Source organism: Triturus cristatus, chromosome 11 (genome assembly GCF_964204655.1).
Source record: "Triturus cristatus chromosome 11, aTriCri1.1, whole genome shotgun sequence".
NCBI classification, from domain to species: domain Eukaryota; kingdom Metazoa; phylum Chordata; class Amphibia; order Caudata; family Salamandridae; genus Triturus; species Triturus cristatus.
Window position 1 is genome coordinate 1,064,780,055 of NC_140594.1, and position 15,191 is coordinate 1,064,795,245.

Genomic DNA, 15,191 nt, shown 5'->3' on the forward strand with positions numbered 1-15,191 from the left:
TATACCATGTCTGGGTTTGTGTGTGTGTTGTTTCACATGTGTCTCACTTGATTGTGTCTCTCTTTTTTTATGCACAATCAAGGATAGGTGTGATTTCGCATATGCATGACTTCGAAAGTAGTTACCTAATGCATCCACCTACCATTGATGGTAAGTATGACAATGCTACCCATCCCTGTAATCTCTTGTTTGCTGTTCTCCCTTTTCTTGTTACAGGTCAGATTTTGACTACCTTAACCGTGTAAGGTATACTTCACACTATATGGGTCATTTGTTTAATTGGGTACTTAATTTATTACTAAATCTACATCCCCAATCATCTGTAGATTAGGTAAGAATTAGTCCTGATGAATTGACAAGATTCCCCATGTCTACTTAAGGTAAGAAACATGTTGACCCCCCGTTTATAACACTAATTGAACTGTCCTGGAACATTAGTTCCTACACAGTCACACCTTGTTTTTATTTAGGACAGGACCGCTCACATATTAGAAAACTTTAAGCGTTCCTCATAGTCACTTTTAGATCACACTTATCACCAATCTGCATACATTACACCCTCTCACATACTTCGTCAAGTCATCTTATTCTTAAAGATCTCCAGCAAAGAGCCCCTTCGAGGAGCCCATTGGGCATTGCAGTGCCGTCCCAAGGAAGAGCTGCCCGATCATGAAGCATGACACCCATCTGGGTGTATGAGGGCTTGCATAAAATCAATCGGATTATCCCAATCTGAATAGATCAGCCCTTTCTGATTGACAGACCCCCTTTCCCCTTCCTTACCTTTATAGAAACTGTGGAAAAGTGTATACAGAGTGTATGCATGCTGGACTTTAAACACATCCCCTGTCCATACTCGTTTCTTTTTACTTCTGAACTCCATTGAGCCATCAGTGGAGCATGTAGGCAACAGAGCGGGAGTAGGCTCTGTCTTTGACATACTGTCGGTCCGCACACCTGTAAATCGGGCAGGTGGGCCATAAGTTTGGCAGTGAGAGTACCAAGTCATCATTTAAATGAGCCCCTATTATTGCTTTAAATCAGGTACATAGCAGGTATCTTTACAACATTAATGAAACATTTATTTTACCGGTGCCTCCGACATCAAAACAGGATGTAAGCTTGCTTCTGATTTTACATGAGTCTTGTACGTATGGTCTAATATTGCTTGATAACTGTCCCAATCTTCAACTGCAAAGAAAAAAAGTATATTGTATAAAAAAAAATACTGATTCCAAGCATCGTAGACCGTAACAACAGGATACATCCCTAAAGATGCATAATTACATTACTCAAAAGAAATCCCCCTCCAAACACACACAAACAACTATTCGCCAAACAATCCTGGTGGTAGGACGCCCCAAGCACAAATAATCAGATTCTCGACTTACAATAGGGGCACAAAGAAACACCCAGGTAGTTGTTCCATTTCCCCAAACTTTTCACCATTTTTTTTTTTAAGGGCAGCCCTGTCTCTCAAAGGTTGCCCGCGCCGCCAGCATACACCAATCCATGTCATTTTTCTACTCACTCAATTGCGGTGCAGACTCAGCACTCCACATCTGTGAAATATTGTGCTTGGCTACCATTCATCCCAATGTCATCCAGAACTGGTCCATACGGGTGAAGTCAGTCATCTCCCAAACATACAGGAGGCACCACTTGGCTCAGGGCTCCATGTTGCCCCCATTCACACTATTCAGACTGTGAACCACTGAACTTCAGCCTAATTCGCTATTGTTACCTCACTTCCTCAGAAGGAAATGCTTTGCTGGGCTTAATTTTTTCAGGCGCACGAGAAAATACATCAGTACAATGCTTAATGGAAAGAATCTCAATAGGGAATTCAGTGAACGAATTATATACAAATATCAATGGATCTTTAAAGCCGACATACTCATTCCATTCTTTAGCGGTGAGATGACCTCCATGTTCTCTCTCGGAACTCGAAGGGTATTTGTATCTATGAAGTATGTAGGGCCTCCTGGCTTGCTTTTGTCTCCATCTATTTCCATTTGAGTGCTTCCATCTTCCCTGTCCAAAACCACTCCAATTGCGGTGGGAAAGTCAACCTATAATGCAACATAAGCGCAAAGTAAAATTTAAAAATACAAAAAGACTTGCAGGGCTGACAAGCTCCAAAACCACGTTACAATGAAAGAAAAGGAAAGTCAATTTACCCGTAACATTACATCAAAATACATTTCCTCTCACCTTTGGGCAGTCCTCTCCAGCATAGCCAGCTCGCACAGTGTAGGACCCAACATCAAACACCAAGGCCCCGACCTCATCTGAAAAAATTAATAGCAAAAAAGGGTTTTAAACCAATCTAACCAAAGAAAATTGCCCTTACATTAGAAAGCTCCAAATAGCACCACAGTGGTTCTAACTCACGGTACTACAAATAAAGTGAAGAAGCCAGAGTAAAACAACTAACACGAAGACTTACCCCATGTAACAGATATGTGCACAGGTGACACTCTTAAAATATTGTCTTGCACCACAAATAGCAGCACTAGATTGAGGCATAAGCAATATGTGTGGGTATAAAAGTCTTCACAGTTCAGGTAACACTTTTTCCCCCCCTATAGATCAGTAGAAAACGCTGGTTGGAGTGTATCCCCAAAGAGACTAAATAAGGGTTTAACCTAGAGGTGTAACCTGGGCAAAGAAGAACATTTTCAAGGGTTCTATATGAAGAGTCTAGGTTTTAACAAGGACTGACAAAGTCAACAGGGCTGGCATTGACAAGATAGCAATGTTTTATTTTTATTTTGCAAACACTTGGAATAAGCCTTAAAGTTTACAGGTACGTATTTTATTATTTACTGGGGGAGAAAACAAGAACCTCGTAAAGCAGGCACTCGGACAGATTTAGAAAAGTAAAAAAATAAATAAATAAAAAAGTGTGGGCTTCAAATAAAGCCAGCAGCACTCTGTGTCCGCACACATTTCATTCCCCAAACCTTGACCTTTAACACTGGCTGTATATAATTTCATGCAGAAACACAAACCATAGTATAAAATGTAGAGGACTCATGCACACATGCACTGCCCTAAACGATTAAAAATTTTGTTTGTACAGTATAATATTCATGCCCACTAGATATTAGGTATGTGTACAATACGGCACCCCAAGTATAGCTAAATGGACAAGTTACTTACCTTCGGTAACACCTTATCTAGCCACAGATACCTTACCTTTGTACTTCCAGGCATCGGGCTGGATCAGAAAGATTTTTGATAGCATCCCTGTGCGCAGATAGGTGACGTTGGTCCACTCCATGTGACGTCATAGGCGTCAGGTTCGTCCTCGTTACGCCCACATCATCTATATGGGCGCAATGACGTCAGTACTTTGAGACTTTCCAAGCCAGAAGCACGGAGCCATGAAATGACTGAATATTGTGTGTTAAAAAAAGAACCCGGCCCTGAAAGGAAAACGGCCCGACTCTAAAACTAATCAGCAGTGCAGGGAGAATGGGTGGGTCGGTAAGGAATTTGCAGCTAGATCATTTCTCTACTAGATAAGGCATTATTGAAGGTAAGTAACATGTCCATTTGATGAGACACCTAGCCGCAGATTCCTTAACTGTGAACAGACCCCCAAGCAATACCATACCGGAGGAGGGACTGCGGAGAAGCATCTAACCAAGAACTTCTACAGAACAGAACAGCAAAAAGGGCCCTCTCTGCGGACCTGGTTATCCAGGCAATAATGCTTGGCAAAAGTGTGCAGAGATGCCCATGTGACCGCCTGGCAAATGTCATGGATCGTAACACCACGATGAAAAGCCATGGTGGATGCCCCGGACGTGGTAGAATGGGCCCCAAGGCCTTCGGGAGGCTGTTTCTTCGCCAAGGCATAATATATTTTAATCCAGAAGATGACCCAACGTGATATGGTCCTCTTCTCAACAGCACGTCACTTCTTTGCTCCGGTGTACCCCACAAAAAGCTGGCCGTCCACCACGAATGTTTTAGTGCGGTCAAGGTAGAACAACAATGCTCTTTTAGGGTCCAGACAATGGAGACTATATTCTTCTTTAGAAGGATGCGGAGGAGCATAGAAGGTGGGCAAGGTGACAGATTGACCCATGTGAAAAGGCGTTACTACCTTAGGCAGAAAAGAACCCCTAGTTCGGAGCACTACTTTGTCTGGAATGATGGTCAGGTGAGGAGGCTGAGATGACAGAGCCTGCAGTTCACTCACCCAACTGGCAGAAGTTATTGGCACTAAAAAGGCAGTTTTGGTAGTGAGCAGCCAGCGGGGACGGTTATGCAAAGGTTCAAACAGTGCGCACATCAAGAAAGTGAGAACCAAATTAAGGTCCCACTTCAATAAAAAGTGAAGGAGGAAACAAGTGAGTGAGCCCCTTCACAAATAGCTGTAGAAGAGGAGATTTAAAAAGTGATGGTTGGTCTGGCAACCTCAGAAAAGAAGACAGGGCCGAAAGATAGCCCATCAGGGTGCCCAGAGCAGAGCCCTGCTGGGCCAGGGAAAGAATGAACAGAAGAATGTCTGAGAGGGAAGCAAATAAGGGGTCAACAGATCATTCTGTATAGTAGTTACAAAATCTTTGCCATCCGCAGACTTTGTGGAAGGATGCCTGGCTGCCAGGATAACTTCACAGACTTCGGCAGGAAGGTCAAAAGTTCAGTCTCCACGCAAGGAGGCAGAGAGTGGACAGGTTTGGGTGAAGAACTCTCTCCTGCTGCTGCGACAGAAGATCCTTCCGAAGTGGCAGCTGGATCGGAGAATCGATGCTCATTTGCAGAAGCTCGGGATACCAGACTTTCCGTGCCCACTCTGGAGCCACAAGGATGACTTTGACCCGGTCTCTCCTGATCTTGAGCATACTGAGCAGGAGTGGTATGGGCAGAAAGGCATACAGAAGCCTGTGCTCCACTCGTGACAAAAAGCATTGCTGAGCGAGAGCCGCCTTGGAACGCCAACACGAAAAACTACTGACATTGCGTGTTCCCTCCAGAGGCGAACAGATCTAACCAAGGCTCTCCCCACCATTGAAAGACCTTGCACCACCTGCGGATGGAGGCACCACTTGTGATCTGCAAGGCACCGATGGCGGAGTTCGTCCGCTCTGCCGTTCAGAGGCCCAACGGCCTCAGTCATTCACACCAAAATCCAGGATAGAGGCTGAAACATCTGTATCATATCCTGGACTCGCTGCTCGGGAGGATGAGCCCAAAACTGCACTGTTCGCCGTAGTCTAGAGGTGGAAGATGACTGCTTGGGACGAGCCCGCCTTCAACAACCAGTCGTCGATGTAGGGGAAGACTGGAAGCCCTGATCTACTCAGATGGGCTGCGACTACCGCCATCCCTTTGTGAACACCAGAGGGGCACAGATAAGGCAGAAGGGGAGCACGGTAAACTAAAGTGCTCTTGACCTACCATAAACCGCAGGTAGCAGCGATGGGCAAGCAGGATGGGGATATGGAAATAGTCCTGCAAGTCCAACGCTACCATCCAGTCTCCCGGGTCCAGGGAAGACAGGATCTGAGCAAGGGTGAGCATCTTGAACTTTCCCTTTTTGATTAAATAGTTGAGGGCTTCGAGGTCGAGGATAGGATGAAGGCCTTCACCCTTCTTTGGAACCAGAAAATATTGGGAAAAGCAACCACAGCCTTTTTCTGGCCCAGGAAAAATCTCTATAGCTCCCATGGCCAAGAGTATTGATGTCCTCGTGGGGTAGGACAAGGTGATTTTCCGTCAGCCGATCGTAAGTTGGAGGCATGGAAGGAGGGGTTGTCTCAAAGGGGAGGGAGTAGCCCCTTCGGACTATATATATATTTTTTTTTAAACAAATTTTATTGGTCAAGCGGCACATGTACAGCAGAGCACTGTAACCCAGCGACATCTGCACAATTATAACTATAGAATGGACTTTGACATTTTTCCACTACTATACCCAATAAGACCTTAAAGGAAATGCAACATAAATCTAACGCCTCCTCCCAAGTGCACTACCCATCCACCCCAACTGGATCCGCATAGATATTGAAAGTCAAATTGCCCACCTGGGGAACACCCCCCACCCCACTCCCAGAGTTCCGGCCAAGCAGCCAGATTTTATAGTCACTAATCGCATTCTACAGAAACCGGGTCTAGGAGCAATCCCCGATAGTCTGCCCACCGTTTCCATATTTTAAAATGTTTTAGGGAGCATCCTCTATCTAAGAAGATCGGTTTCTCCAGGCCCATACAAAAGTCCAGACCGTTCTTCCATGCGGTCACTGCAGGGGGCCTCGGAGCCTTCCATGCCCTCGCTATATCCCTCTTTGCCAACAAGTGACGTTTATAGATATTGCCTCCTATCCCCTCCAGGACATGTAATAGTGCCAGTTACCCCCCCCCCCGTTCGGACTATTTGCATACCCACCTGTCCAAGGTGATATCCTGCCAGTGGTTGAGGTGATGGCGTTTCCTGCCACTATCTGGACGGATCAGACTAGGACAGTTTTGCGGTGGAGGAAGGGGTTTGTGGCTTGATCTGACTTCTAGCCACTTGACCTGCGAGGTCAGGGTGAATCGCGTCCACGGCCCCACAGGGGTTGTTAGACTTGCGGGGTCCTCTGGCTGGAATAGGTATGGCGTGGTTCTAAGCCCTTTCCGTAGCCATGCAAGGGGTGAAAAGCAGACAGGCCAGGATGAAGTGGAGAGGCACAGGGACGTGGTGGTAGCCCGCGAGTCATTGAAGCGCTCATATGCTGCATCTGCCTCGTCAACACAGAAGCCATCAAAGAGCACAGTTTGGACATCCCCGAAAAGCCAGACATCATCAGCCAGGCTTGGCGTCTAGCTGCAGTCGAGTAAGTCACTGTGCCTAGCGAGTCTGTCATGTCTAAGCCACATCGAATGACAAACTTCACTGAATCTCTTCAGTCTGCAATAGCTTGGGAGAGGAGAACCAGTGACAGGTGACACTCTTGAGACTCTGGGCAGCAATTGTGCAACCATATCCCATAGCGAATGGGAGTGACGGCCCAAGACGCATGCAGTGTTTACCAATCGCAATGCTAGGCTGGTTGAAGAAAAGATCTTCTTACCAAAGCTGTCCAGCCTTTTGGATTCCGTGTCCGGGGGTGCGGAAGGGAACGCACCATAGAAAGGGGAGGCTTGGACCACCAAGCTCTATGGCGTGGGATGGGTGGAGAGGAAAGCTGGGTCACCCAGTGCAGGGCGGTGGCGGCAGGCAATAGTTCTATTCACAGGATCCCCTGTGCTGGGCTTGGACCAAGTGCCCAGTAGTACATTGGTTAAGGCCTTGTTGAAAGGCAGGAAGGGTTCTGAGGTAGAGACACCAGGCTGCAAGACTTTGTCAAGACATTAGTCTTTTTTGACCAGAATTGCCACCCCTCTGTTGTGGGCTGACTGCTGAGAGGTACAAAAACAATCTATCCAGGGAACCCTGGAGAAAAGAAGGGAACTTTCCGTTTGACTCAGGTGGGTCTCCTGTAAAATACAGACCTGGGCCGAAGAGACCTCGAGATGTTTTAAAATAACCTTTGCCTACGGGGGCACCTTAACCCATTGACATTCCAGGAAGTGAAAATGACCCTTCTCCCCATATTACGATTACAGGCCATTACTTTGGATTAAACCTACAGACCAGCTATTCCCAAGACCAATATTTGATGTGAGATGAGATTCATTTTTTTATTTTTTACCCACTGCTCCCCACCCGTGTTCGCCCACCCACCCTTAGCCCAACCCCCCCTGTGCCTCCCTCCACCTTGAGGAACCCTCCCTTCCAATAGGCGAGCCTATTCGACCCCCCCCCCCCCTGGACTAAGAAAAAGAAGTGTTTCAAAAAGCATATATCTGCTTAATAAAACTAACTTAAATCACCTTAAGCCGCATTAAGTGTTAATTAATTTTTACCCCTCATATTTTACTTCTACCTAAGATACATACCGAAGACCTATTTCCCTATGCTACTTTTGATCCGCTCTATTAAAGCGTCCGCTTCTTCTCCAGTTTTAATTTAGTGCATCTGATTATTCCACATTACACGGAGAAGAGCGGGAAACTTCAGTTGAACCTTAGCTCCAATGCCTTTCAACTCCTCCATTCTTTTCCCCAGCTCCCACTGCCTAGAAGCCGTTGCATGAGATATATCAGATCTTATTTGGAAGGAAAAAGGAGTTGGCCCCCTAAAGTTAATGGAGCCCTCTTTAAGAGCGGAGGACAGAATCAATTCCTTTACTGAATAGGTCAGAAAATTAATCAGTATTTTCCTCGGTTTTGACTTGGCTGGGTTCCTCCTAAAGGGATCTCTGTGTATCCTCTGAATGTCATGAACGAGGTCCATCTCTGGTGCACCTATCAGGACAGTCTCTTTTAAAAGAGATATGATGAACCCCTTTAAGTCGGCGCCCTCCAAGGCTTCTGGGACATTTAGGACTCTTAAATTGTTCTGGCGGGAATAATTTTCCAAGCGTTCTAAGTCCTCTCTAAGGTCCTTATTCTGAGCTAGTACTTTAGCCAGCTCCCCAGCTGTTGAATTGATAGAGTCCTTTATTTTCGGGATCTCCAACTCTATTGCGTCAGTTCTTAGTGAGACCTCATCCAATCTGTTGGAGAGGGCCTCGCAAGAGGCTTGGATGGCTGCCTGATTAGTCTCGGAAGTATTAAATCTTTTGGATAGCTCTGCTTGGTTCATCTCGCAAAAAAAGCCACCTCCTCCATAGCCAGGTTAGGAGGAGACCGCATGCCAGAAACTGGGGAGGTGTCCAGGCCGCTGGAATCAACCAGGTCCTCATACCAGTCCACTTCTTGGTTTGGTTGCGGGATTTCCAAGGGATTCTGCTGCCCCTCCTAATAATCATCATCCATTTGTAGCCCTTCAGAATAGAGCAGAGTAAATGGCATGGAGCTGTACGGCTCTTCGGCCCCGGTCTTGGTGAACACCCAGCCGTCTCTGTGTCATTTGGAATGACGATGGGGAGGCGGTGGTGACGCGGAGGGTTTCGATGACACATGCTGCACCAGGGAAGGTCGACGTGGTAGACCAGTGCAGGTCCAGATCCTGCAACGTATCCAAGAGGGTCAGCCTGCCCAAATATGGCACACATGGCAACATAAAATTCTTTTGGTTGGGTGGGGGCAGCTCCCAGCCCCAGAAAGGGAGGGAAACGTGGAGCCAACCCAGAGAGGGGCCTCGAACGCCCAGACTCCTCTGTCTCATCACATGAAGGATAGGGCAAAGTCGAAACAAGTTCTGACTTCTTGTGGTGCATATTACCAGACCGCAGTGATGTCGAGGCAACCCCGTGGCGTTGTACGCCGGGGAGCAATAAGCTTTAGGGACCACTGCCTCAAAGCCTTTGCCGCCTTGGCCCAGCTTTCTGAGCAAAACTCTGTGTCATCGTCACGCTCCAGGCACCAAAGACACACTAGATGGGGGTCTGTGACAGACATGGCACGATGACAGGCGCCACACGGTTTGAACCCCAAGGTCTTCTTGCTGGACATCCGAAACGCCAAAAGGATTCAACAAAAAGTCAAAAAAAGCCGGTCAAAAAGGGACAGTGGATGGCTCTCTTCAAAGGATCTATGCTGGCTGGCAGGGAAAGGAAAGAACTGACATCAGCATGCGGACATCACAACGACCCCGAACCCGATGCCTACGATTTCATGTTGAGTCGACAGACTCCACCTATCGGTGCGCAGAGGTACCGCTATCAAACATTTTCCAGATCCAGCCTAACGCCCGTAAGTTTAATGGTGAGGAATCTGCAGCTAGATGTCTATCAGATAGAAACTCTTCACACCAGGTGTTTGAAATTTTGAAGATCCTTTGAATTAAAAAGTGTGCTAGCCTATGTGTGACTAGGGCCAAATCACATGCTTATGAGCACAAATAATGGAGTCACCACATTCTTTAGGCACTAGTGGGGTTTCAGTGTTCCAGCCTCTAACCCCTGATCTAATTAGATCATTCATTGCCTTAAGCACATCTGTAATGAAATAGCAAGTGGTGGATACACAATCAATGGTGGGCACACTTTCAGTATTGCATTGGATCCAGAATCAATGCGGCTCAAGCTGGAATTTAAAGTGTTGGTTAGTTTTTACCAATTTAATTACGGTTTTAATGGAGTAAATGATGTTAATAGTAATGCCCCAGGAAACTGTGGCAAGTGTGCAGAACAGAACCCCTTTCTGACATCGCCACCCCACTTTTTGCCTAGTATTTGATGCAAGTTTGACAGAAGTACATAGGGTTCCAGCTATCCAGGTACCCAGTTCCAGCTCTCTTACTCTGAAACTGTACAATTGTTCCCCCACTTGGCTGCACCCTTAGCATCCCCTCTACGTCCCTAGTATATAGTACCTCAGGTACCTAGGGCAGGAAGGCTAAGGAACGCCCCTAAGGGCTGCAGCATGTACTGTGCCGCCCTTAGTGACCTCTCAGCACACTCATGCAAACTGCCATTGCAGACTGCATGAGATGGTGCAGAGAAAAGGGAAGACACGGCATTGCACACCTCCTGTGTGCCATGGCTGCAGACAATGCATGTAATATAAGTAAGTCACCCCCATAGCAGGCCTACAGCACTACGGCAGAGTGCCTTATATTACATGTGAGGACATATCTGCATGAGCAGATACACCCCTGTGATGTCCACGTTGATTATTGGGCATTGCCAGTCAACAGGGAAGTGCCATCTTGAGTATATGTACTGGGCACTGGTGATTAAGAGTTCCCTAGCTACATGATGGTATCAAACATCTTGTATTAACAAACCCACTGGTGCCCACTGACAACCTACTGGCCTCTCGAGTACGGATTAGTGTAGACCAGCCTGCCATTACAGACAGTTTCTGACCCCCTGCAGGTGAGAGTCCATGCTCTCTGAAGGCAGGAACAATACCTGCTCCGGCCGGAGGTGTTGTCACCTACTCCAAGTGGGATAGCTATGTAATCAGCATATCAAGGCAGGAGGCTTCGAAGGCCAGGGTCACCTTTGATATGCGACCCCGGCTGCCTCCAGACTTGGGAGATGCCACCCCTCTGCCCTGATGCATGAATTCCGCCATCTTGTTTTTTTTGGTCGAATTAGGCTCACTGGGGTATGCCCACTACCCACAGAAAGTGGGCATACAGAGGGTGTAGCCACCCTAAAGGTAAGAAGCCTATTGGCTACTACCCGTCACTCCCCTTAACACTCTCAAATTGAGTATTTAGGGGCACCCCTGATGCAAGGAAGTTAGATTTCGACAAAGGACAAAGAAGACCCGCAAGAGGCCAAGAACTGAAGACTCTTGTAGATTTTTGGAGCCAAACCTTGCCTGCCTCAGTCTCGACAATTGTGACCAAGTGACTGACTGCCCAGTGGACTGACAGCCCTTCGCAAATCACCAGCAATCTCACTTGGAGTAGAGGAGTTACTCCTCTGCAGCCCGCAGGCACCTAAGAAGCAGAGTCCAGTTTAACGTGTTGCCGCTCCCTGGCCAGCCCGACGCAGCAGCCCCCCAGAAAGAGGTACCTGTGCTCCAGAAGGTCAGATCTGTCCCGCCACAGAGTGAGAGGACACCACGACATACCGGAAATGCACAACTACAAAACCCAGAGTACCGGACCCCTTGCAGAAAGCAAGGCACGATTAAGTCCAGTCAAGACTCTTACAGCACCAAGACAGAGCAGCAGTCAAGAGACATCAGTACAGCAGAGACCCACTTCCAGGGTGGCCCAGCCGTCCTGATTCTGCACCCTCAACCGGCGAGGCTGACAACTGCAAGTGCATTTGACGTACCAAGCCCAGCTGACATATCTACTCTGCACCCCAGTGCCCCAACCTAGGTAGCGAAGAACCGGCTGTGCCCCTTTGCTCAGAGGACCCTTGTGACCTGAGCCCCCCTCCCTCGTTGGGAGCTCCCTGGCTTGTACACAAGTCCCCCTCTGCAGCCTGTTTTTAGGTGGCCCCCCTTCTCTCCACCGGTGTAGCACACAAAGCTACCTGACCAGCACCTCTGCAACCGACGGCCCAGGGCAGGTAACTAGTAACTGCTGGTGGTACTTTGGATCTTGTCCCCCTCCAACCCCAGAACCTGACCGTAAATAACTGTGTGCAACATATACCTTTTTCCCCATAGGAAAGCATTGCTGCGTAAAGAAGCATTTAAGTGAACATTTTGCTTACCTGTAAAAATCGATATTTAAAAAAGTACTAACTGGATAACAAAGTTCTTGGTATCAAAATGTATATGAAAATAAGACTTATTTTTCTAAATTGGTCTTGGATCTATTCTCGAGTGTATGTCTCATTTATTGCCTCAGCGAGTACAGCAAATGCTTAGCACTACCCTCTGATAAACCTACACTGCTCGCACACATGACCACAAAAGAGCATTTAGTGTTATCATTTTTGCCTCTGTAAACCAATGGGTTGCCTGGACTCTACACAGTGAACCTCGTTTTGGTACACCATATAGAGAGCCAGATTCCTACACTGTGTTACATGTACACAATGTTCAACGATTTCATTATCAATGGTGCAGAGGCAGGCTGTGCCGTTACCATGGCTGTGATGGACTTTAAATACCGAGAAGCTGGGGCGTGGCCGAGCCGTGTAACGGGGCTCTGCCGGCCGAACGCAACATCCGAAGGCCCATCCGTGCAGGCCTCCTGGTCTGGGCAGACAAAGTTGAGGCGGGAGGTGTTGGCGATCCGGAGACCCGGTGGCGACTTTCGCGGCTGAGATCGGCGTCTTATTTCCGGAGAACTGGCCCTGCGCTACACCGGCGGCCCGCCCACATCGCGCCGGACGGCCTTCGCCGCTACGCAAGTCCCCGGTCGCGGGCCTCTGGCCCGGCGCGCGGGGCGGAACCGCCGTAGGAACCTGCGGTGGTGCTGCTGCAATATCCTGAGCGGCCTGATCGCGACTGCGAGACACCAGAAAGGCGGTGAGCTGACTGTCCCCTGCAAGCGGCGCTACACGGGGGGGAACTGCGGGGCGTACTGGAGGAGCCTGAACGAGGAGGAGGCGCCCGTGACGGTGGCTTATGCTGGCGCTCCCGCCGATGTGCGGAGAACTGACGGTGGCGCCCGCGGTGGTGGAGGCTACCTGGCTGATGCGGATCTGTGAGGCCTAGCTGCCTGCCTTTTGACATACCCGTCCTGTACAGAGTGCGCTGCCGGCTGCGGAAAATGGAGAGACGGATGCCCGGAGGGGGCGAAAAGACGTACCTGGGGTAGCTGATTAGGTACATTGCGGCCAAAGTGCACATGCTCTGAGCGGAGGACCCAACATAAACCAGCAGCGGTGATACGCTGGTGGCCTGCTGAGCCCGGACATTTGACTGACACTGCGACCACGGCGGGGGCGGCCGGTGGAGGCAAAACTCAGGCGACTGCGGGGCCTACCTGTGTGGACGTGAACCAATACCTGTGGTGACTTGCTGGGGCTCTCCCCCCCCCCCCCCCGGACCCCTCCTGAAGAGTCTCCCCTGCAGGAAAATGGGGAAGCCGGATGCTAAGCAGCCAAAGCTGCATTTCGAAAGGAAATCTACCCGGAATGTTGAAGTGGGACCGGCATCGCAAACGGTGGTCCCTGAGACACAGCTGGAACCCCCGCAAGAGGACGACATAAAAAGTATGTTTCGCGATCTCAAGGGCTGCCTGAGGGAGATTGACAACAAATTAGACTCCATGGCACAGCGAATGGAGGGCATATCGCGCACAGTCGATCAGCACGAGGAGAGACTTACGGCGGCGGAGACGCGGATTGCGGAATGCGAGGACAGCCACAGTGACACCCGGGAACAACTGCTCCGCATGGACAAGTTCCTGGAGGTGATACGTGGGCGCAACGAGGATTTGGAAGCCCGCTCCCGCAGAAACAAAATACGTATTATTGGAATTGCGGGATCCACAAACATTGGTAATATGGAACAGTTCGTGGAGGGTATGTTCCGCGACTTGTTTGGGGCAGAGCTGTCGACAATGTTCCTGGTCGAGCGTGCACACCGAACGCTAGGCCCGCGCCCGGTACCGGGGGCGCTGCCGCGACCGATCCTTGCCCGAGTTCTAAATTACCGAGACCGAGACACCATACTGCAGCTATCCCGAGAAAAAGGAGAGCTCACTTTTCAAAACATGGCCATTTCCCAATACCATGACTTTACGCAGGCTGTGCAGGCTGCACGGCGCGAGTTCATACCGGCCAAAAAGATCTTCCAAAAAGTGGGGACCAGGTACGCCATGCTGTACCCTGCCAAGCTGAAAATTCAGCACAAAGGGAAGCCACTGATCTTCACGGAGGCGAAGGAGGCGTTGAAATTTGCAAGAAAAGCAGAACGGTCGCACGGGGAGCTGCGCGATGACCGTGTAGCCTCCCCGGCGGACCGGCTGAGTGATGTGGAATGAAACAAACATTTCTGTGGACCATGAACTCCTGCAGCACTGTGAGACGCCCTGAGACTCTGCTGATAAGTATACGCTACATTTCTTACTGACCATGTCCTGATCACTGAGGTGGGTGGGGGGGGGGTGAGGGGGGCGGCCGACGGGGCCAGTGCAACACGGGACAAGGATATTTTTTGACCTGAGGATGGGCACCACTGCTGTACTGGGCGATGCGCAAGTAATAGCCTGCTATATTTGGTCTGCTTACGACTATGGAAGGCGGGAAATGTTCGGCCACCTTATCGATTTCAGATGGGGTAGTGTGCCGGTAACCCCACGCCCTCGAAGGGATGATTCCCGTGCAAATGTTACAGGAGAACTGTTTTTGGGTTAGTTTCGGGAGGGGTACAGCATCTCAACCTGATTGGGGGGTTGGAGTGGGAGTGGGGTTTGTATTGGTTTGTATTGTTGAACTGCAGCATTTTAATGTACAACTAAATGATGACACGGTATTATTCCTGGCCACGCACACATTGCTGTTAAGTGCGAGACATGCTACGCTAAGCCTCTTGCCATATGCCCCGCCCCTTGCACCGCAGATAGACACACTGCTGCGTACGACATCACCGAATGCATCACTGACCGCACTTAGCTCTTAGCTTCGTGGGGCACTCTCAGAAAACTGCGGCCTGCTGTTTTGGGGTCCTTCGGGGCTTAAGACCTGTCCTGAAGTTTTTTGACCCCCCTACCAGGCAGCTGGTAGTCCAGGCTACAGTAATATCCCGTCTGGATTATGCCAGCTCTCTCCTGGTAGGGA

The 15,191-nt window shown here is 49.1% G+C and overlaps 1 protein-coding gene across 1 annotated transcript in view; it reads right to left on the bottom strand.

Moving 5' to 3' along the window:
- ACTL6A (actin like 6A) overlaps positions 1-15,191 on the bottom strand; it is a 171,607-nt gene that overhangs the window by 135,112 nt on the left and 21,304 nt on the right. Inside the window, exons 2-4 of the mRNA XM_085635392.1 lie at positions 2,215-2,291; positions 1,898-2,072; positions 1,091-1,191 (exon numbers count right to left, since the gene is read on the bottom strand). Coding sequence (XP_085491518.1) covers positions 1,091-1,191; positions 1,898-2,072; positions 2,215-2,291 — 353 coding nt within the window. The remainder of the gene's footprint in view (positions 1-1,090; positions 1,192-1,897; positions 2,073-2,214; positions 2,292-15,191) is intronic.